General features: G+C 33.9%; 3 protein-coding genes across 4 annotated transcripts; 1 reads left to right on the top strand and 2 right to left on the bottom strand.

Moving 5' to 3' along the window:
- Positions 1 to 267: 267 nt before the first annotated feature.
- On the bottom strand, positions 268 to 3518 carry LOC145574443 (violaxanthin de-epoxidase, chloroplastic). 2 transcript variants are annotated; one of them, XM_081632229.1, is made up of 6 exons: positions 3368 to 3518; positions 2628 to 3061; positions 2413 to 2540; positions 1966 to 2062; positions 1480 to 1871; positions 268 to 1033 (listed from the first exon to the last, which is right to left on the bottom strand). In XM_081632229.1, the coding sequence occupies exons 2-6, from the start codon at positions 2913 to 2915 to the stop codon at positions 532 to 534; spliced, it is 1407 nt and encodes a 468-aa protein (XP_081488355.1). In that variant the 5' UTR covers positions 2916 to 3061; positions 3368 to 3518; the 3' UTR covers positions 268 to 531. The 2 variants fall into 2 exon arrangements, with proteins under 2 accessions (XP_081488355.1, XP_081488356.1); XM_081632230.1 differs by having other exon boundaries at positions 2628 to 3057; positions 3368 to 3495.
- Positions 3519 to 10709: 7191 nt separating this feature from the next.
- On the bottom strand, positions 10710 to 19988 carry LOC145574448 (uncharacterized). Its single transcript, XM_081632234.1, has 6 exons — positions 19461 to 19988; positions 18348 to 18398; positions 15798 to 15931; positions 14836 to 14936; positions 14571 to 14737; positions 10710 to 11042 (listed from the first exon to the last, which is right to left on the bottom strand). Exons 1-5 carry the CDS (start codon positions 19833 to 19835, stop codon positions 14583 to 14585), a joined length of 816 nt encoding a protein of 271 aa, XP_081488360.1. The 5' UTR covers positions 19836 to 19988; the 3' UTR covers positions 10710 to 11042; positions 14571 to 14582.
- LOC145574450 (bidirectional sugar transporter NEC1-like) lies at positions 11832 to 13680 on the top strand. Its single transcript, XM_081632236.1, has 6 exons — positions 11832 to 11880; positions 12045 to 12081; positions 12175 to 12385; positions 12992 to 13153; positions 13263 to 13382; positions 13498 to 13680. Exons 1-6 carry the CDS (start codon positions 11832 to 11834, stop codon positions 13678 to 13680), a joined length of 762 nt encoding a protein of 253 aa, XP_081488362.1.
- Positions 19989 to 20780: the final 792 nt, after the last annotated feature.

Raw genomic sequence — 20780 nt, 5'->3', positions numbered from 1 at the left:
TGTGCACATCAGTTGTAGGCCTTGTAGCACTCTGAATTCTGAAGTTGTTTACTAAGCGAGTTTTCAGTTGAAACAATCAATCTCTATTTTTTTTCATCTTCTACCTTTCATGTTCAAAGAAAGTACAGAATTTTTATTGCCTGACTGCTAATACGGAGTACAAATATATACATTAGATTCTGCCCCAAAACACAGATGTATGATTTTGAAGATCTAATTCTGTAAGATCTGTTTGTGTGGATAAATACAAATAAAATGGGGGTATAGGAAAGCTTAGAATTGCTTCTTTAATGTTTTCTCCCAGTAAATCTTACACCGGGAATTCTTTAAAAGTTTAACAAGCAAGATCTATCTGATACTCTGAAGTCTGAAGATCCAAGTTATACACAAAAGAATATGAACCTTCATTATCTAACAAATCGTATGTGAACAAGAAAAAATCCAGTAAAAGTATTTAAAATCTTCTCAAGTATAGGTTCATTTCGAACAATGACAAACAATTTGACAAGCTTGTTACCTTTGCCTCAAATTTTACCGAAGCTTCCTTATGGGCAATGACTGTCCAAAGAGTTTTTCCACCTCACCCGCTTCCATCTGTAATTGATCCAGTAATTCCTTTTCCTCCTTGCTTAATTCTTTGAGAAAGTATTCCTCATCTCTTTGAAGTTCTTTAAAACCTTCTGTTAGCCTCTGAAACAATGTCATCTCAGTCCTCCCAACCTTTTCCACCTCTCCTTCAAACTGCTCTACTTCCTTAATGATTTCTTTCTCTCCTTCCTCCACCTTCTTCTCCAGCCTCTCAACAAGTGGAGGCTCAGGCCCACAGGTATTGTCTGTCCGGATGAATGTATTGAAGTCACGTCCTACACTTCGAGCTGCTCTCTCAAGTTCTGGCACAATAGTTTCAGGCACAGTTGCACTTCTTGTGTAAAGAAAAGCGCCACCATAGCCATCCCATGCATCATTTCTGCCTCGGTAATATACGAGTATGTAGTCATCTGGCTGATTTTCAGTTTTGGAAGATAGGATGTACCTACATGACAATAAAGCTCCCAGTTAAAACATTACTTTATCAGACTAATAGTCTAATACAGAAACTTTCACTGATAAATGATGCTCATAACTCCAACTGACTCAAAATAATGTCAATAGTTAGAATCTTACCCACAACAAAGAAATTCTATCTTTATCATTCTCAAAGTTAAAATAGTGCGGAGCATAACATTTTAGTGTCAACTTCTTATGATATCCCTCTCTAATGTCCCTAATGTATGCTTCTAGGATTGTGAGTCTGTGACTTAAGCAACAAACTTCAAAACCTTGGATATAAGTGTCATGGTTGAGCAGACAAGAAAATTAACACCCAAAAAAGAAAGCCTGTCTCAGAGTTACAAAAATCAAAATGCTTCAAGCTAAAGATGGATGGAATCTACTTTTAAAAAGCATATATATACTCAAGGAGAAGTAGTAGAAGTTTACCAATCATCTTGATAGTGAAGATATTCATTGTCATGATTATACAGTATCCCCGGTTGGGAGGGGTCTTGCACAAATTTCTGCACAGCAGAACGGGTGAAAAATCCACCATCTGGTGTTTTTATTCGCCAAGATAAGTTTCCAACCAGCTTCCCATCTTCCACATGGAACTCATGTAACTGGCAATCAAAAGCGTCGAATGTTGGGTTCAAACCACTACTTATAAACCACTTCCCATCGAAATCTGCCATGTTGAAGCTCTTAACAAGCGCGCTAGGATCAGGAACTGGAAATTCTCCAACATCAGACTTCCGAGGCACACATTTCTTTCGAGAGACAGCACATTCGTTGAATTCATCAACGACTTTGTTCTCGAACAAGTCCCCACATTTGATCTGATATACAGATATATGCTTATGTGAGTTGATCTCTTTCTATTGAAGTATGAAAGGGTCTGAGTTCAACCAAAATATATTTTTAAGAACTTACTTGGCATTCAGTTTCATCAGGCCTATTATTGCAGGTCTGCAGGCAAGCAACATTGGCAGCACAAGATGGATTCGCAATGCACTTGGCGAGTTCAACTCTACTCAGAATATTGAACAAATCAGACAATGGTGCAAATCTTTTAAACAAACTATCAACAACTATAACCCACAGTAACTAGAAAACCAATACCCTCTATCTAGCCTGAGAAAAACAATGTTCTTTTTTCGTGATCCCTATGTTTTCACATGAAAAATTGTCTAGACACATCAATCTTCTTGTACTAGAGCTTCATGTTATTGTATAAGTTAAGTCTACCTAAAGCAAACTTTATGAATTACAAAAAAAATTACTTCACATGCCATATTCAGTTCCCTCTAAATTGGTTTAGTTCAAAAGATAGTTCCTCTGATTTCAGGATAACCAGAAACATGGTTCAATATTGTTCACCTGCATTCCTTCAGCAAACAGGTACAAGTTTTAAGAGCATCAACAGCTTGTGCCGGAGACATGACCAAAAATGTGCACGCAACTACAGCCGTCACTTCTACAACCTTCAACTTCAAGAGATCCCATTTCTGATAAAGATTCAATAAGAAACTGTTAGAATCAACTTCCCTCATCTACTGCAACTAAAGCTATCCTATACATACCGCGTTTAGTACCTTAGGTATGACGGCATTGGACATAACCTTCGAGGATTTCACTTCCCACCCACATGAAATAAGACCTGATTTTGCTGGATTTCGATGATGGAATTTTTCAGAAGCTCCAATAAACTTACTATATGAAACCTTCCTCTCATTAAACCTTATCTTCATTCTAACATCATCTTGTACAAGAAATGGTTTCCTCAATTGAACCCATTTCTTAAAATTCGAGTGTGAAACATTGTTGCACATACCAGCAAAATCGTCGTAGGATAAACATATCGATCGTGCAACTAATGCCATGTTAACTTTTCTTTGCAAAACTATCACCAATCCAACTTATATACAATATTCCATATCTCAAAAACAGCCAAAGCTAGCAATGCCAGACACCCTTTTTAAGCGCTCTTCAGTAATTACCTTCTCTTAGCTACTTAACTGTCACCTACCTACCAAATACAGAACAATTAGATGAATTGTAAAAATACCCACATCCCAAAGTCCCAAATCAATCAAAGAATAATTTTTTTTTTTTCCTTTTACTAATCAAATTCAAAAAAATGAAAAATAACAAAGCAATTTCATGGGTTTTTCATGGGATACATAACAAATGAACAAAAAATTAAATCCAACACTAATATCACGAAAAGTTATCATACACGCATATAAATAACATCAAGATTATAAATTGAATATACAAAGATAAATGAACCAAGAATGAAATTAAAAGGAGAAAGTAGAGAAAGAGAGAGAACCTGGAGTAGAAGGTGAAGTATGAGGAGATAGAAAAAGGGCGGGCAACGTGGGTTGTTAATGAATCAGTGATTAAGGGTGAATGAATGAATGAGTGGAAGCTCAGAATTTGGATAAGCCTTTTTTTTCTTCTTGAAAAAAAACAACAAAAAAGAGGTATTTTGGAATACCTCTGACATTTTTTATCACTTTCTCTCTCTTTCTCCTTCTACCAACCCTTGAACCCCTGACCTTGTTAGGCTTAGAAAGATCCTAACCAACAAGACAAAGGGAGGGCTGGTGGCATATAACGCCAGTAATTTAATTTATCCTTAAATACTGTTATGTTTTCATTTAGGTCTTTTAGATTAGATAGACTAGCACATGAAAATAATGTATGGATTTTGCCTTGGTTGTATGCTTGTATAGTTGTACTCTCTCCGTTTTAAAATAACTGACACAGTTTTCATTTTCGTTTATTTCAGAATAACTGATATATTACTAAATATAGCATCGGACCACTATTAAAAACTATTTACCTCAACTCTTTCATAACCCACTAATTTTTGAGAAACAATTTTAGATACATAAAAAACCAAAAGGAATCTTTTTATATTAAACAAATGTATTAAATCTCACTCAAAGTTTCTTAAACTATGTGTCAATCCCAACGTCCCTAATATTCTGAAATGGGGGGGAGTATTCAAGGGCACCAAATATTTGTAGGGTAGGGGCTTGTAAATTTTTAATTGACGAAGCTTTGTTGATCGACCGTATAGAGCTAAATGAGTTGTTAATTTGTAAAACTACGCAACTATACAAAGTTACATGATTTCATGTTCAACGAGAAAAAAAAAAAAATGGGAGTAAATTAAATGATGCGTACAAGAGATGAAAGGTAGAGTATTGTTTGTGTTGTATAAACTCTAAAAAGGCCCAATTTTGAGTCCTTATTTTCCTACTTGATAGAATCTTTATTTATATTTTCTTTTACTTTGTCAGCATTTTCCCATCAAAAAATTTTGAGTCCTTATTTTCCTACTTGATAGAATCTTTATTTATATTTTCTTTTACTTTGTCAGCATTTTCCCATCAAAACTAAATAATAGTTTACTATTGAGGTATTTAGAATGGTTGACTGATTGTAGCTTGAAAGGAGAGTTAACAAAAGCTACATTTGTAACTTATTGTTGCTAACGGTCTAATATGTTTTGTTATGAATTTTCTATTTTGTAATCCTCATGGAGTCATGGGGTGGTTAAATCTTCCTCAACATTTTTAGAATGAATTAAATATAAACTCTATTACAGTTCTAATTAAAAAAATCACATACATAACCAAATCAAAAAATACATTTAATAATATTAGTGAAATATTAATTTTAATTATAATCAATACTATTATTTTAAAACAAGAAGTTGGAAGGACACTTGTTCTCTTCCTATTTTTCCTGTTTTAAAATATTTTTTTTTTAATTACCAAAAAAAAAAAAAAAAATAACTCTTCAATCCAAATCCCCTAATCAAAATAATATTTTCATCAAAAAAAAAAAAAAATACAATAGAAATTCAATCATACATCTCTTCTACCCCCAACCCCTAATTCATACCTATTCAAGAATATAATTTTTTTTCATAAGATAAATAAATAAAATTAATACAACAGAAGTTCAATAAAATATCTCTTACATCCGAATTTTCAAATTTATTAATCACGTCTATTCAAAATTCATGTGTAGGATTATTATTAGATTTTAATCAATATCAATACTTCAATTTAATAACATGAACTTTTGCAAACAAATTAAATTAGAGTGCTACGAGGCCATATTTACATTCCTTTTTTTTTTTCTCGTTTTTTACCTTTGATTTTTTTTTTTCCAATTTACCTTTTAAAAAAAATAGTTCTCTTTATCATAGTATCATATTTCATGAGGGTAATTTCCCCTATCTTCTTTTAATCTTCTTCCTCTCATCTAAATGTATTTTTATTTTACAACTCATATCCCTCTTTCTCCTCAAATTCCCCCTCTTTAGAATTAGTGATTTTTTCTCAATTTAAATTTTAAATTATATTTTTTCTCATGAAAATTAAAGTTGAATTGAAATTTAGTCAAATTTGTCTTCAATTAAGTTTCTTCCCATCAGTTTTAAGTAAGTTCATTATGTTTCTCTTTCAATGTTGTATTCAAATCCTAATGGTTAGTTCAACCAATAGTTGCAAGTTGGTTGTGATGGACTGACGACCGCTTAGTATTTGTCATTTGAACTACTTCACAGGTTTCCTTCTTTTTAATTTTTCTTCTTAAAGTTGCTATATTCTTAAAGTTTGTTGACAATATTTTAATTTTGGATTTGAAGGATTATTCATCGTTTATTCCTCTACTCCTAAAATTTTATGAGAAATTTAGTAGTGTTAATTTTAATTAAGATTTGTTGTAATTTTTTTTTTATATAAATCTTTTTAGCCCAATTTTAATCTGTGTGAGATTTATGGAAGACAATATCAAGACTCAAGAGTACTATTCGCAGTTTGAAAAAATATCTGCTCCATAATGTTGAAATAATATCTCGGTTAACAATATCAAGACAATATATATATGAACTCATAATGTATAATGTTCGTTGAAATCCCATATTATTTTATTAATGTTAATTTTTTTTGAAAATAAAAATAAAAATACAATAAACAGCCGTACATCGCACGGGTTCAAGACTAGTTTTTTCAAAAGGGAAGTATTTTAGAGTACCTCTTTTGTTGTGCTTGTTGTTCTTCTTCTTATCAAAAATTTTACCCTTGACCTATTGATACAATATCTCATTTCAACTCTAAGATATGCCAATGAGAACTTCATATATAAATATAATAATAATAATAATAATAATAATAATAATAATAAATAAATAAATAAAAAATAAATAAAAAACTCTAAGATATGCCACCTAGGTATAAGGAAAGTGAATATTCCTATCAAAAAATAATATCTTCTTTTATGGGCCTTTGAAAGCACTAGCTTTTAGAGTTTGAAAAGCCCATTATTTAGACAAACCTCAATGTACATCAAGCCCAGCTCAGAACCTAAATATTCATTACCAAAAGCCCAAATAAATTTTTGCAGATTTTAGAACGAAAACAATCTAACAGTTTTCCAAATTCCAAGCAACAATTGTACGATAATGAGTGGATACATGAAGAGTTGACAACTACGTTGTATGAGCTAGGAAACATCACACATGCTTAAGTTAGAACACTTTTTTTTTTTTTCTTATGCAATATGAGTAATGTAAATCTAAAACAGACACTACACGTCCATGAAAATGTGAAAAAGACTTATTGGAGCGATAAATAATGCTTAATAAGTCACTATAGAGTGTAGATTTTTGTGTACATTTGTCAACTTTCATTTGGTTTTTTTTCCTTCTCGTTTTGTTATAGAGAATGTAATGAAGTTGTTCACCTGAACATTAAATGGGTGATGTTTTACCTTTTTAGTAAAGAGACTTGGACATATACTCATTGAGTCATTTCTAACATGGTTACATTAGTATTTGATTTCTACAAAGAAGAAAATATAATATATTAATTTGAAATGATAGCTAGCAATAAATTAAGGAACACTTGGAGCTATAATAATCATCATCGAAAAAAAAAAACAATTGCCCAAAAATAGTTCTATATATTGCAATTAAGTTTCATGATTACGAACATCTCATATAATTTCATCTTATTGACATAAATTTTAAAATATTCCATATTTGACATCATAACGTATAATTAACTTGCATCAATTAATTAATGGAACTTATTGAAATTGTAATTATTTATGGTGGGATATTGAGTTTGCATTATATCTACAAAGTAAATGGTAACATAGAGTGTTAAAAAATGACTCATATAAAAATACTTTGAATTATATTGAACCAATGACGTCACAAAACAAATGGAACCAAAATCATTCAATCCATTAATTTGACAATTATATTAGAAAAATCTACTTATATTGAATTTGGTAAGAAAGAAAGCTTCCATTACTAAGCTTAGTGCTTTTCATAAAGATGGTAAAAACCAAATAAGAAAGTTAAACGTGGCCTTCATGAAATGAATTCATTACCTAATGTAAGCAAACAAAACTACACACCATAACCATGAGGTCCATGACACCACGACATTCCATAATTTACACACTTTACATGAATATTGGCTTTTGAAATTCTCATGTTACCTTGATTGCCATTTTTAACACGTCTTATCCCATTATAAGGCTTCAAAATGACATAATTAACAAATAACTCTCTCTTATCCGAACATAATCTTTTCAAAGAACTTGCCTGAATTGACTTTAGTGTAGTACAAAATATTAGTTAAACGGCTTTATTGTAGTCATCGATTGACCTTTTGTGAGCTTATTGGAGTTTATTTAAACTTTATTTTTACTAAATGCTATCACTATAAGGTGAAAAGAAAAGGTCAAGTCCTAAGTAATCTTTTCAAAAAATATATCAAAAAAAAAAAAAAAAAAAAAACCAAACCCTGATTTGAAAGATATGGCAAGAGAAATTAACTTGTTTTTAAACCTGTTGATGGTTAATGATGTAGACAAATTTCAATTCCGTACTTCATATACAACTGTCAAAATCTCTATCAATAAAACAAATATCTATGGTACGAACGAAGTACATACTTTATGATATGGAAAGAAAAATCTTAGAACGATTACTGAATGGAAGAAGAAAGTAATATCATGAGTCATCCATGTGAAATTACCCTTAGAATGCATATACACGAGGAAACTATGGCTGTCAAAACTCAACAGTCTGGTATGAATGGCTCATATTGTATGTGGTCCTTGCTAGATAGATTGAGTCCTTACTACTATATCAGATGAGAAACTCCCATGAATCACTTTTCATGTTAGTATGTACTCTCTACTTGATTAAGATAAACTCCACTCCCTTACTCATCTCCCACTTCAAGTACTAATAAAACTGAGCCACTCAACTATACTTCAATTACATGAGAATACCTGATTTTAACTGCACCAAACTGGATATGATTAAAAATAACAAATAGACCCTAATCAACCTGAAACCAAACCGAATGACTCATCACCTAAATATAACCCGAATAAAATCAGGTCCACAAGATCCAATACCCCATTTCAATCCTTTAGGGAGTGTTTGTTTAGGGGGATAAAAAGGGAGGGATAAGAATAAAGGATGAGCAAAGAAGAAAAGTAGTGTTGGTTTAGAGGGATGGGGATTAAAAGGGGGTTGAGGATAGGGATTAAAACACCCCCTTATCCCTCCATTTCTATAACTAAGGGGGGTGGTATAAGGGAAAGGGATAAGAAATAGGCTAAATATACCAAATTACCCTTAATGAAATTGATAGGATAAGGAAAAGAGTAGAAGTTAGTAAGGGTATTTTTATAATTTTACTACTTATCCCTAATTTATTTCCCATACTTACCAAACATGGGATAAGAATTACTTATCCTTGTCCCACCTTATCCCTATCTTTATCCTCCCTCCTTATCCCTCTTATTCCTATAAATCTTATCCCTCCAACCAAACGCCCCGTTAGAGTACAATTTATCCTCATCATCTTCTATGAAAATATACAGTACAGACATATGCTTGGCCTTTAAGCTGCTAAATTCTGCACTTTTTTTCTTACTTCAGTCAGCTTATTTTTGGTCTGTATATCTATGTTCTAAAACTCAGTTCAAAAAACTTGTACTAGGATTGTTCAGCCAAAAGAAAGACAACACAGACAAAACTAATTAGAAAGATACTTTACACTAGCAAAATCTAGTACTAAATTTTGTTCAGGGTAACAGATCCGTAAAGGCTAATAATTGTCCATTGCACAGAAACACTAACACAAAAACACGTTCTTGCTAAGAATTTTGGGGAAAATGGCCTAAGTACGATCAATAAAATCTGAGTTAAAAATATGAGGCAAGATGTACCACTATCACCTAAATGATAAGCCAAAGTTCGGTACCTATGAATTTTTTTGATGACACTGGGTCTTTGCTCAAGGCAAAAACCCTTCACAATACATGTTTGAATGATTATGTTTTAATAAAAACATTCTAAAAAGAATTAGACCAACTCTACTCAAAACATATTCCACAAAACTATAACCCTGAAAACAAAAGTATTAAGCAAATGAAACTCGCAACATATGCAAAAATTAAATAAGAAACTCCAAAAGCAGACGAATAAACACACACGCACGCACGCAAGCGCGCGCGCACACACACTCATGGATGGAATGAGCTCAGCTTCTACAAAATAGTTGATAATAAATTCCGAAAAGCTAAGGTTTTAGAGAAGAAAATATCCAAATTTTCATCAAACCTTAGAATATGAAGGCATAGGACTTTAGGAGTTCAATGGCTTCACAACATTCATTAAGCAGTTTAATCATTTGACCTAATTCATTATGATAAGAAAAAACGAAAATTACTCTATCAAACTATGCTGAAACTAAGCCTTCAAGGCTTCAATTGTGACAGAAATTACAATAGACAAACGCTGTCTGGTGAAAAACTTTCACCTAGATTAACAAAAGTTCAATCATTGAATCTAACTATATATATCAAGTCTTAAACAAGTTGTAAATCTTCTGTTAGTCATTTAAAAGAAGATGATAAATTAATACTATGTAGATATTTTTAACAGAATAGGCCAAATTTTCGGTTTTGTACTACTACTGGTAGATAGCTTGTGAAGTTCTGTCTCTGTTTATGGCATGAAAACTATACACGAACATGTGAATGGTAAGCTGACTATACATGATGATATGTCTAACAACCTCACAAGTTTTGGACATTAGACTCCTTCAGCTAAGTGCGTAAGAGACTTGCAATGTAAAATAACTGCCTCACTTTATAAGGAAACTCTAACAATGCTCAGGATACCATGAAAATATTACCTCTTGTAGTACTAGAATACAAAGTTTAGAAAAATTCTTTTTCAACAGATGAGAGGGCAAAATTAAGAAAATTTGCATTATCTCACCCTAATCAGAATATAATCGACTGCCACGCAGCCACATCCGACGTAGCATTTAATAGTCAGAATAAATGCCTCTTAGTACAACTCTTTTGAAGTAGTTGCAGGAAATTTTATTTCACAAAACATCTTTAAAACTCAATTTCTTTTCCTCTCCTTCAAAATATAAAAACTCTGCATCCTATAACGTCCCTAGTATGTCAGTCACTTTCAGATAATCAAACAAGACATCTAAACACCTCCACTTTGCCTCAGCATCATCATTTAATAATTTACGAATTACTGTACCCCAAAATTCAATTGCATTGCAAGCCAAAGGTGAAAAGCTTTAACTGATCAAAACTAGACTTCAAACAGAAATCATAATGTAGATCATTGTATGTGCAACACAAAAGATATATGGTACACAAATAAATAATAAGAAAAACCTTAGATTGCTTGAACAACGCATACTTCTCAAGTAAATATACATATAAAAAGAAGTACATAGAATTTCGTTGCAGATATAATTGGTCATTCCTTAAATTACCTGCATCACCATCCCATGGTTTTCATTTGCATCTCAATTCCCTCTTCTGGCCCTTCGTCACAGAGCAGGTTAGAGCAGACTCATTAAAATGTACTGAGATGCCAATACTATCTTTATATTTGGGAATTGACTCAGCGGTCAGAGATTCTGTGAAGTTCAAGACAGCATAAGCGCAGCAGAAAAATTGAATGATACAAAAAATTTATGCAAGTTAAATAATTTGGCTAAAGGTGAAGAAGAGGAAATGCATACATGCATATGATAAGAAATTAAGAACAGAATCAAAGGTATACTTAAGATATAAAATATTTATTAATCAAATAATCAAAACAAATTTTTATTCCCTAACAGTAAAGAATAGCAAAGATTACTGCTATGTCTTTAAGGAGATACCAACGACCGAGGCAAAACTGATACAACTTCCAACTTAATAACGAATGAACTAAGTACAAACATTAACGAGTAGTATCTTCTACACGCAGCATCAATTATGCATAGTTGTCAATTTTCGTAACCAATTAATAAGAACATTTTCAACTTAGTAGCAAAACAGTAACAGATAATTGAGTTTTAGACATGCACTAATTTTGAAAATTTGTTACACATTTGTTCACAGATTGCTGACATTAGTACATTACATCTTCCATCTCGCCACTTAGAGTGCTTGTCTACTAATTACATCCTGCTAACTAACTAGATAGAAATTATAATCTTTTTTTTTTTTTTTAACAATAGACTGGTTATTTTCCTGATTTTGCCTACCTTCTTACCAAATTTCGTAACATGTTTCAAATGAATTATTCAGTGCAGAGTCATCATTGTGGCCTAACATTGTCCAATGTATATATAAGCCAACGCTGTGAGATAGTTTCTTAAGTCTTTGGGAGCAAAAGATATTATAGGCCTCAAAGAGCTTCAAACCATCAAACCCTTAAAATGCCGACTATGACAGTTCACACACTTGCAGTCATATTTGGCATCTTAGGTATATATACATAAAGCTTCAAATTTTTCTCACAGCTGTTGTTAAATGGCAGAGGGGGAAAAGGAAAAAGATTTCTGAATTGCTTTCCCCTTCAGGGTTTTGTTTACAGCCATGCTATTGTGTGTAAACTGATACTAATCATGATTTTCTTTGTTTCACCTCAGGAAATATTGTCTCAGTTGGAGTGTTCCTTTCACCACTGTTAGTCATTCTGAATTTACGAATAACTCAATTCCAGCAATTTCTTCAGTAGGCTCTCTAAAGTCTAACCCTTGCTTTATCTCTCTTTTACAGGCCAACGTTCTACAGGATTTACAAAAGGAAATCATCTGAAGGATACAAGTCACTACCCTATGCTGTGGCGCTGTTCAGTGCAATGATGCTATTATATTATGGCTCCCTCAAGCCGGGTGGATTTCTGCTCATCACTATTAATAGTTTTGGATGCTTCATAGAGGTTATTTACCTGGTGATATTTCTAGTATATGCACCAAAACAGACAAAGGTATATCTTCTGCTTCACTCATTTTCCACCCTTATTAGAAGTCAGTCAACTTTTACTTAAAATTAGAAAAATTTCACTGTTCCTTGATCACCCACAAAAGACCCAGGAGAGTAAAACTTGTTTTCATGTGACCCCTGAGCCCCAATATACTATGCCATATTGATTAGTTTGTACATATAATAAAACTCAGACAGATCACACTTTGTACAGAGAGAGGAAAAAAAAATAGGCACAGGTATGAAAATCAATATGCAGGAAAAACATTGTGCAGAAAAGTAATTACTGTACTGCCCTTTCCTTAATTCCTCCCTCCACCCCCATTTTACCTCATCAGCTTCCCGGTTTGTAAAACCGGCGTTGCCCAGGCCAATGCAAGGAGCTAAATCAGTTTTGTTTTTGGGGAAATTTGGTTCCTACTCTTCTGCGTTTGTCAATACCTATCCAAGTAACCCAGTGTGAATCTAAACAAAGTTTCCATCAAGCAAACTTTTCTGCTTTAAAACCATAATTTTAGCACTAAGTTACTTACAGCCTTACAAGAGTTTGATAACAGTAGCATGTGTTGAATAGAGCTCCTTTAATAGTCCACTTTCTGACATTCTGCAGAATTTCACACTGAAGCTTATAGTTCTATTTAACCTGGGAGTATGTAGCTTAGTCATGCTGCTCACAACTTTTCTAGCAAAAGGTTCCAAAAGAATTACTATTGTAGGCTGGATAAATGCAGCTATCAACCTCGCGGTGTTTGCTGCTCCAATGAGTGTCATGGTAAGTAGTATAAAAAATCCATAACTTCAGATTCCTAAGCATGTAAAAAACATATCAAACAATCATCAAACTGAATATTGTGACGCCAACACTTGATTTTGTATATCAGAGGCAAGTAATTAGAACAAGAAGCGTGGAGTTCATGCCTATTTCTCTCTCCTTAGCCCTCACCCTTAACGCCACTATGTGGTTCTTCTATGGATTTTTCCTCAAAGACTATTTCATCGCAGTAAGTACCTATAATCATTTCTTTTTCAAATTTATCTTTCCTTCATTATTTGGTACAAATTTCCAACATAAATGTTCTTTTGTGATACATAGAAGCTAATCATTATGATAAACAGGGACCAAATATATTGGGATTTTTTCTAGGAATGATTCAGATGACCCTCTATATCGTCTACAAATACTGCATCAAAAAGATAGAACAGGATTGCATTCATGAGGATACAAACAGAGATTCAAAGTTAGATCCAGTGGATGATGTCGTCAAGGACAACCAACCAATTGAAATGCAGATAGTATAGAGTATCCTTTTCAACTAGGGTGAACTGTTAACTCTCCGTTGAGATCTGGGGTTTCGGGAAATCGCCTAGTACCTATCTATATGAAGAGTTGAGACAATCTATGGTAGATAATGGTGTAGTTTGTGTGATATAATATTAATAATAACAATAATAGTGATTCAATTTACTGTGCTCTATATTCAGGGCAGGGTGGGAAGGAGAAGAACAAGGAAAAATCACTGCTTTTTTTTGTGTGTAACTTTGAAACTCTTTCCATGTTACAAGTGAACGATAGCTTTCTATTCCTTTGTTTCATTCTTCCCTCCCCTCCCTCCCTTTCTTTCAAGATTCTCGGAGAGACAAACAAGTTTTTAAAAAGACAACTTAATTTCTAATTTGCTGAATCCTGCCTTTCAAATGAACGAAGGCAGAATGCACGAGGGTGTATCATATACATAATCTTGATCTAGGACAAAAGAAGATTATAAGGCTCAAAACCCCCTCATTACAGTGAAAGAAGATCACGCTTTTGTGCTTTTGATTACATAAAATCCATAAACCAACTTAGGTTGGTTTCCAGGAGAGGGACCCAGGAGAGGGAGAGAGAGAGAGAGAGAGACTGCTACAATTTTCATTATTGAGGGAAGTTTCTTAGATACAATTTTTAAAACTAGATTCTGCAAACTAGCCTAGTCATTACAGCAGATCAACGGTCTAGTGACCATTATCAAACAAGTAGCTGCATTTTGCATTAAGCCTCATACAACTTTTTAGCTAAAAAACTGGTTTGATTATCATCTCATCATATCCTCCAGAATTCCAGATGGTAGTTGAAGGCACCACACACCGCACAAAGCATGCACAAACAGGAAAATAAATTATTAACTCACAAGGCTCCTCAAATTTCAAACCTGTCAGCTGGATCATTCGTTTTCTTCCGCAATGGACTCTCCTCTAGAAATTAAATTCATTAAAGCCCTGGTAGCATGGCCAACAGCACGAGAGGTCTTCTTTGCAGCACCAGAAACAACTGGTTGCAATGAGATGGCAGGAAGGTTCGCTCTCTCCTCAATCATTGCTGCATAGCAGCAGAGCAGAGCATTATAAGGAATTCAGTTAGGATGAAGAAGTCAATCAATGTTTTAGGTAAGCAACCAAAGTATACTTATAACATACACATAGTCTGATCACGAGCAATAGAGCCAATCTGTCGCATTCCATGTTTGGCTGCTTGAACTGCTTGTGCGGATTTATTGACTCCCTCTGATATCTCTTGGCTGAAAACATGAACCACAGTGTCAATTTATCTGGGATTTCAGCCAGATCTTGGCCACAATCCACAAGTGTATAGCAAAGGTTATAAGCCAAGATGCTTAAACACGTCAATACTTACAGGTTATGTTTATTAATATGACAAAATTACAAGAGTTTAAGTGAGTTTTAACAACTTGTATGCAATTAAACAAGATAATATGAAAGGTTAAGCATCTATTGAAGATGAAAAGTTTTGGCAGAAAATAAATATTTATGCCAGGTACACTAATAAAAATTATCTGTCTCTCTCCCCCAACAGCTTTAGAACAGCATAAATTACTCTGCAGAATTAGAAATAGGATAACAGTACCACAAAAAAAAAAAAAAAAAAAAAAAAAAAAAAAAAAAAAAAATTGTCCAAAATCTTACAGAATACAGAACATGAAAACTTTTCTACCCCATAAGAGAAGCACAAGAATCAAATGAAAAAAATATATAGATTTCAAACCAAATCATCTTCCTTTCACTGAAAGAGCAATTATCAGCTTGCAGATAGATCACTCTTGAATAGATTTTCAATCAATTATTCAATCAATCAATCAAAGCCTTAAAATAACTATTTAGTTCAATCTTACTAACACAGTAAATCCCCCATCCACCCACCCAAAAAAAAAAAAAAAAAGAAAACTCACACACACACACACACACACACACACACACAGAGACAAAACCAAAACAGAGAAAGCATTTCCTTAATCAATGCTAGAGCTTGAAGTGCCACATCCTTTGTAATCAGAAAGCACATCAAGAGGCATCAATCTGGGGAAGTGAAAAGTAAGTTAGGAATACACAATCATGGAAGTGGAGTACTCTACTTTATTTACCTCAAGTCACTCAGTTCCACAGTAAGGTCACTGATTTCAATGCCTGAAAGCCTAATAGCTGCCATTGTACTGGGCAGCTCCTCTCGAGCAGTGTCTGCTAGCTTTGCAAAAGAATGAGCAGCTCTTCCCATAGCCTAATACATGATAAGCAAAATACAGTAGTCAGAAAATTTACACAATTCCCCTGCTCCTTATGCCAGCAACAATAGAGATTACATAATTGATAATTCAATGTCAATCTAAATACGGACATTAAGCTAAGCACACACTTTATTGTGTTTTCTGAACAAGCCAATTTTAATAAAATATATTCAGATAGACGTAAAAGTTGGAAAATTTTAATGTAATCAAATAATTATTTTCAGATGTATAATAAACAGAAATAATCTTAGTTTCAATATAGTACACTTCAATTACTCAAGTAAGCAGTCTAATCAATCAGTATTAGACACTCTGCTTTGCCTCCTTATGTTCCCCTGCCAGCTAATTGATATGTCCATTATATATAGAGATTTACCCCCGTCCCTTGGTCATAATTAGTAGTGCATTTGGCTCTTTAGAGCCACTTTTTATTACTAATTTGTGTTTTATAGTGTTTTCGTAGTTTTGGTTGAGTTTTGTAGGGAATTGCACATTTAGAGCATTTTCCCGGAATTATTTAGAGCAGCTACGAGCATTGGAGGAGCACGACCACCTTTCGTAGCCCAAGGCCGGTCAGAGTCATCAAACCGGTGATTAAGGGCTCGACAATGAGATACCGAGGCATTGGACTGAGTTACCAAGTCCCAAAAGAGGAAATCCGAATTGGGCTAAGGTTAGAAGCCCAATCAAGAGTCCATGAGCCTCGCCCGTCCGATAGGGCCTCGCCCGAAGGCGCGCCCGACCGGGCGGGGCGGATGAAGAAGAGGGTTGCTCTTCGCCCGAGCTCGCGCCCGACCGGGAGCGAGAGAAGACTTGGAGACAAAAAGGCGCGCCCGACCGGGTGCGTGTTTTGGAGAGTCGTTTTCTACAATTTTACTTAGTTTCTAATTCGGATTTTTAGGAGTTTGTATAAATACATTTTAATAGCTTTAGATACAATTATCTCTCTCTTTCATTAGTTTTAATCTTCTCTTAAGCTTAAACTTCTCTCTTGTTTTTCTCTCTCTACAACTTTGTTCCTTAATTCAACTCATTATTTCCGTTAACTTTGGTAACGATTTCTTCCTTATTAATTTCAGTAATTTAATTTCTTTAATTCATCATGTCTTGTTTATTTGCTTTGATTAGTTTAGATTTAATTATGTGTGAATAGTTTTCTTTCTAGGGTTTGTGGGGATCCATAAATAATATCAAGGGGTAATTTATTATTGTTGATTGTCAATGCTTGATTAATTTCCTATTGATTGATTTAATGCTATGCAATTAGATTAGGCCTGGTTTAATTGTATGAGTTTAGCAATATTGATTCGAGATTCGAGAGATGAGAATTGATGTTTAGGCTTAGTTTCAATAGGCAGATTAATTTATAAATGGTTAAGTCGAAATTCGAGAGATGAGATTTAATACCGGTAAATTAATTCTGTGATTGTAATACGTAGCAAAAGCCCTTTATAATCTGATTAATTGATATATTGATAATTGATTATTATGTTTTACCCTGGAATATTATTTGTTGGTGAACCTATACCCTTTCATTGATTTCTCCCTACTTTTATCTCCCTTAGTTTACTTCATCATATCTATAATTTAGTTACTCTATAATTTAGACTATACTAATTAATTAGGAATAGGAAGACTTATTTTCCCGTGGATCGACCCTTCTTCCCTATCTGCATAGTTAGAGGAATTTAGAAATTATTTTTGACTAGGTGATACGACTTTATCCTGTCACTAATCATCAGAAACTATATCGCCTCGGTTATATATAGTGTCCTACAGTTGAGGATTTTACAAAGTTTGAAGGAGCCAAGTAAATAATTAGCAAGGTGTCCATGTCCTAGGCCTTTGACAGTTTCACTTCATCAGCTCTATTTCTGCAACCACATGACAAGATCCAGGTCCAACACCTTAAAGGATAAAATTAAAAATAAAAATAAAATAAAAAAGAAAGTGGAGAATTAATGTAGATTATCTGTAGCATAAGCTTTTGTCTAATTACCTAATTGAGCCGGGGAATTTAACCGTCCATCACACTTATTGTTAGGCCAATCCCTTATATTTGAGGCAACTCATTTCATTGCAACAAATACACAACAAAGTGGTGCATCCGTGCATGTTTGCATATTTTTCTCCTTTACAAACACATCAATGACCAATCATGTTTTTCAAATAGTTACTGATTTGAGCATCGAAGGAGAATCCCTCAGATCCAGGTCAGACGCATCTCCTAATGAGTAGGTCTTAGCTGATTGCAGCTAAAGGGGAAAGAGGGGATGATGACAACTTGACAAGAATTTATATGCAGGTCTAAGCTGATGGTAGTTGAAGCATGTGTCAAACAGGATTATTAGGCACAATTTATTTAACTTGACTACACTTAATAAAGCAAATATTGTTTGGAGAACTTACATACAAGGTAGGAACAGCTGCAGCAACAAAGCTGACAAATGCCACAGAAGTCTGCATCCAAAGGAAATCAATATAAGTAATGAAAATATATAGATAGTATTTCAATTTCAGTGATATAAGTGAGTGGAATATCCGCCAGATAAGTGAGTGGACTATGAAACTAAGGAGAAGCACTTTTACACTATATTTTCCTTCCTCTAGTTTCATTGGAAAGTACTATAAAGGGGGTTCAGTCAACATTGAAACTACAATTCTGAGCTTCACTAAGGTTTCTCATTCTCAGAACCATACACTATAGCAAAACTGATTTATGATAAGAGTAATTCCCCAATTTAGAAACAAAAACCTAATCTTACCATTTAAGATGTCCCTAAATATATGTTGAGGACCCCCTCACCTGAACTATTTGCTCTTCATTATGATTTTTGACACTCTACTCGTTTTCTAAGGGGTATATTCAGGACACCATTTGGCCGAGGGAATATGCAACTCTCCCCTGTTCCGTTTTGATTAGCTAAACTCCATGTGCCTTGTCTATATCCATCAAGCTCAATGCCTTGATCATCATTGTATGAACCACTGATTTCTTCCTAAGTACTAGTTAAAAATTTGAGGCACACATGTATTATATCCCCAATTAAAAATCGCCGGAGCTTACATGGAATCATGAATCAACTCCCAAACAAATACCCCCTCGTCTCCAAAGTATCTGTCCACTTAACTAACTTTTCTATCTCCACATTATTTGGCACTTAAAATACAATGCACAATTATCTTTCTTTCTATGATATCAAAACAATTTTATTTTTTTCAGAAAAATATCAATGCAACATTACTATATACAGTTTCAAGGAAAATGATAATAAGACAATACTAAGCATAAATCTAATATTAATAACACCGATCCATACGTGAAATTGGCATGCAAAAATGAAAAATTCGGTAACCAACACTAAATTCAAAGCCTAAATCCAATAACATTCCATGTAAACTAACAATATTCTGAATTTAGGTAATCCATTGCTGGAAAATCAACAGAATAAACGAAGAACAACATAGAACAAGCAGTATAAATTCTGTAAAATTCAAAGCAGAAATAAATAATTGAATTACCGTGCAAGCGATGAATGTTAAGAGAAAGAAAGCTTGGTCACTCAAACTGAACTTCAAACGCCACGACGAGACGAAAGGCGGAACACTAGGGTTCTTAATTTCAACAAATTCGGATTGTTTTTTCGAGTCAAATTGTTGCGCCTGTGATTTCTGAGTAATTGAATTGGGAATCTTCAATTGAGTTGATGAATTCAAAGAACAAAATGTTGATAAATTGCGACGATTGGAGGAATAAAGGGGGGGAATTGTGCGAGGTTTAAGGAAGAGAGTGGAATTTGAAGGAGAAATTGAGGTTGTGAAAGTGAAGTGATGGGGAAGAAGGAGAGAAATAGTGGGGTGGGAAAGATTTGAAGGTAGCTGTAATGGAGGTTTCATGATGGTAATTAGGAGAAAGAAAAAGAGAGAGTGTGTGTATATGTTTACTAAGAGCTGTGAAGGACTGCCATGGCAGACTGGTTTTTGCAGCGAGACGCCATAAAAATGGTAATGGAGTACAGTATGTTTTAAATAACTCCTCTAGTGATTAGCCCAGGGGCACGGGGAGACCGGAGCTACTCAGTTACTTAACTTGTAGTTGTGGGGGTGTCAATTTGGGTTAACGGGTTGAATTAGTCGAGTAACGCTAAGCGTCTATTTTCCTGCATAGCATAGCATAGCATCTAAACATTTGAAATTGTGTCGGGTGCGAATAACCATAATTAAATACTTGTGTGAGTTGTGTTAGATTTGGTATTTGTTATTGGGTTGGCACTTTGGCATTGCAATTTTTATTCTTGGAAATGATGAACTGTAGAGCTAGAAGAAAGAATCAAGAATTTGAAATTTTGTTTTTGTTTTTTTGTTTGTTTGTTTTTTTTTTTTTTTTTTTTTTTTTTTTTTTATATATAAAGGATTTGGTTAGTGATTGAATAACAAGTGCTTCCAAAATCCAAATAAGAATGAAAGAATTCGGTTAGTCACCAATACCAGGTAATGGTATAGAGTACTCCGTATGCTTTAAAAACAGATAGTGCAGTGAGGGGATCTCCGAGGCTAGCAGAGAAGGATGGCAAGGAGCTATTATACAAGATCACCTAGGCATATAGGGAGTATGTTTCAAGTCTTTCAACATTCCATTTTTCATCCTCTTTTTCCTTCCCCTTACTTTCTATTCACTGACATCACTGTTGTTATCCAAACATACTGTCAGTGAATCAGTGATCATTATCTCGAGAGGAAGATGGCTTTAAGTCAATGTAGTACAGATTATATGCTTAAAGATTAAACCGAGTACATGCATAATGAGTAAGTAATCCAGCAGCCACTCTGCCAAATACTACA

The sequence above is a fragment of the Chenopodium album genome, chromosome 13, assembly GCF_948465745.1.
Source record: "Chenopodium album chromosome 13, dcCheAlbu1.1, whole genome shotgun sequence".
In the NCBI taxonomy this organism is placed as follows: domain Eukaryota; kingdom Viridiplantae; phylum Streptophyta; class Magnoliopsida; order Caryophyllales; family Amaranthaceae; genus Chenopodium; species Chenopodium album.
This window is presented reverse-complemented; position numbering and strand designations above follow the sequence as displayed.

Bases quoted from the DNA above. Each gene is read 5' to 3' on its own strand.
- LOC145574443 (XM_081632229.1), bottom strand. From the start codon at position 2,915: ATGGCATTAGTTGCACGATCGATATGTTTATCCTACGACGATTTTGCT. The intron at 2,541-2,627 runs GTACTAAACGCG...AATCTTTATCAG, and splicing joins CCAATGCCGTCATACCTAAG to AAATGGGATCTCTTGAAGTT. The intron at 1,034-1,479 runs GTAAACTTCTAC...ATTGTCATGTAG, and splicing joins CTTCACTATCAAGATGATTG to GTACATCCTATCTTCCAAAA.
- LOC145574450 (XM_081632236.1), top strand. From the start codon at position 11,832: ATGCCGACTATGACAGTTCACACACTTGCAGTCATATTTGGCATCTTA. The intron at 12,082-12,174 runs GTTAGTCATTCT...TCTCTTTTACAG, and splicing joins GGAGTGTTCCTTTCACCACT to GCCAACGTTCTACAGGATTT. The intron at 13,383-13,497 runs GTAAGTACCTAT...TATGATAAACAG, and splicing joins TCAAAGACTATTTCATCGCA to GGACCAAATATATTGGGATT.
- LOC145574448 (XM_081632234.1), bottom strand. From the start codon at position 19,835: ATGAAACCTCCATTACAGCTACCTTCAAATCTTTCCCACCCCACTATT. The intron at 14,937-15,797 runs GTAAATAAAGTA...TCATGTTTTCAG, and splicing joins GTGGAACTGAGTGACTTGAG to CCAAGAGATATCAGAGGGAG. The intron at 14,738-14,835 runs GTATGTTATAAG...GCTGCTATGCAG, and splicing joins TGCTCGTGATCAGACTATGT to CAATGATTGAGGAGAGAGCG.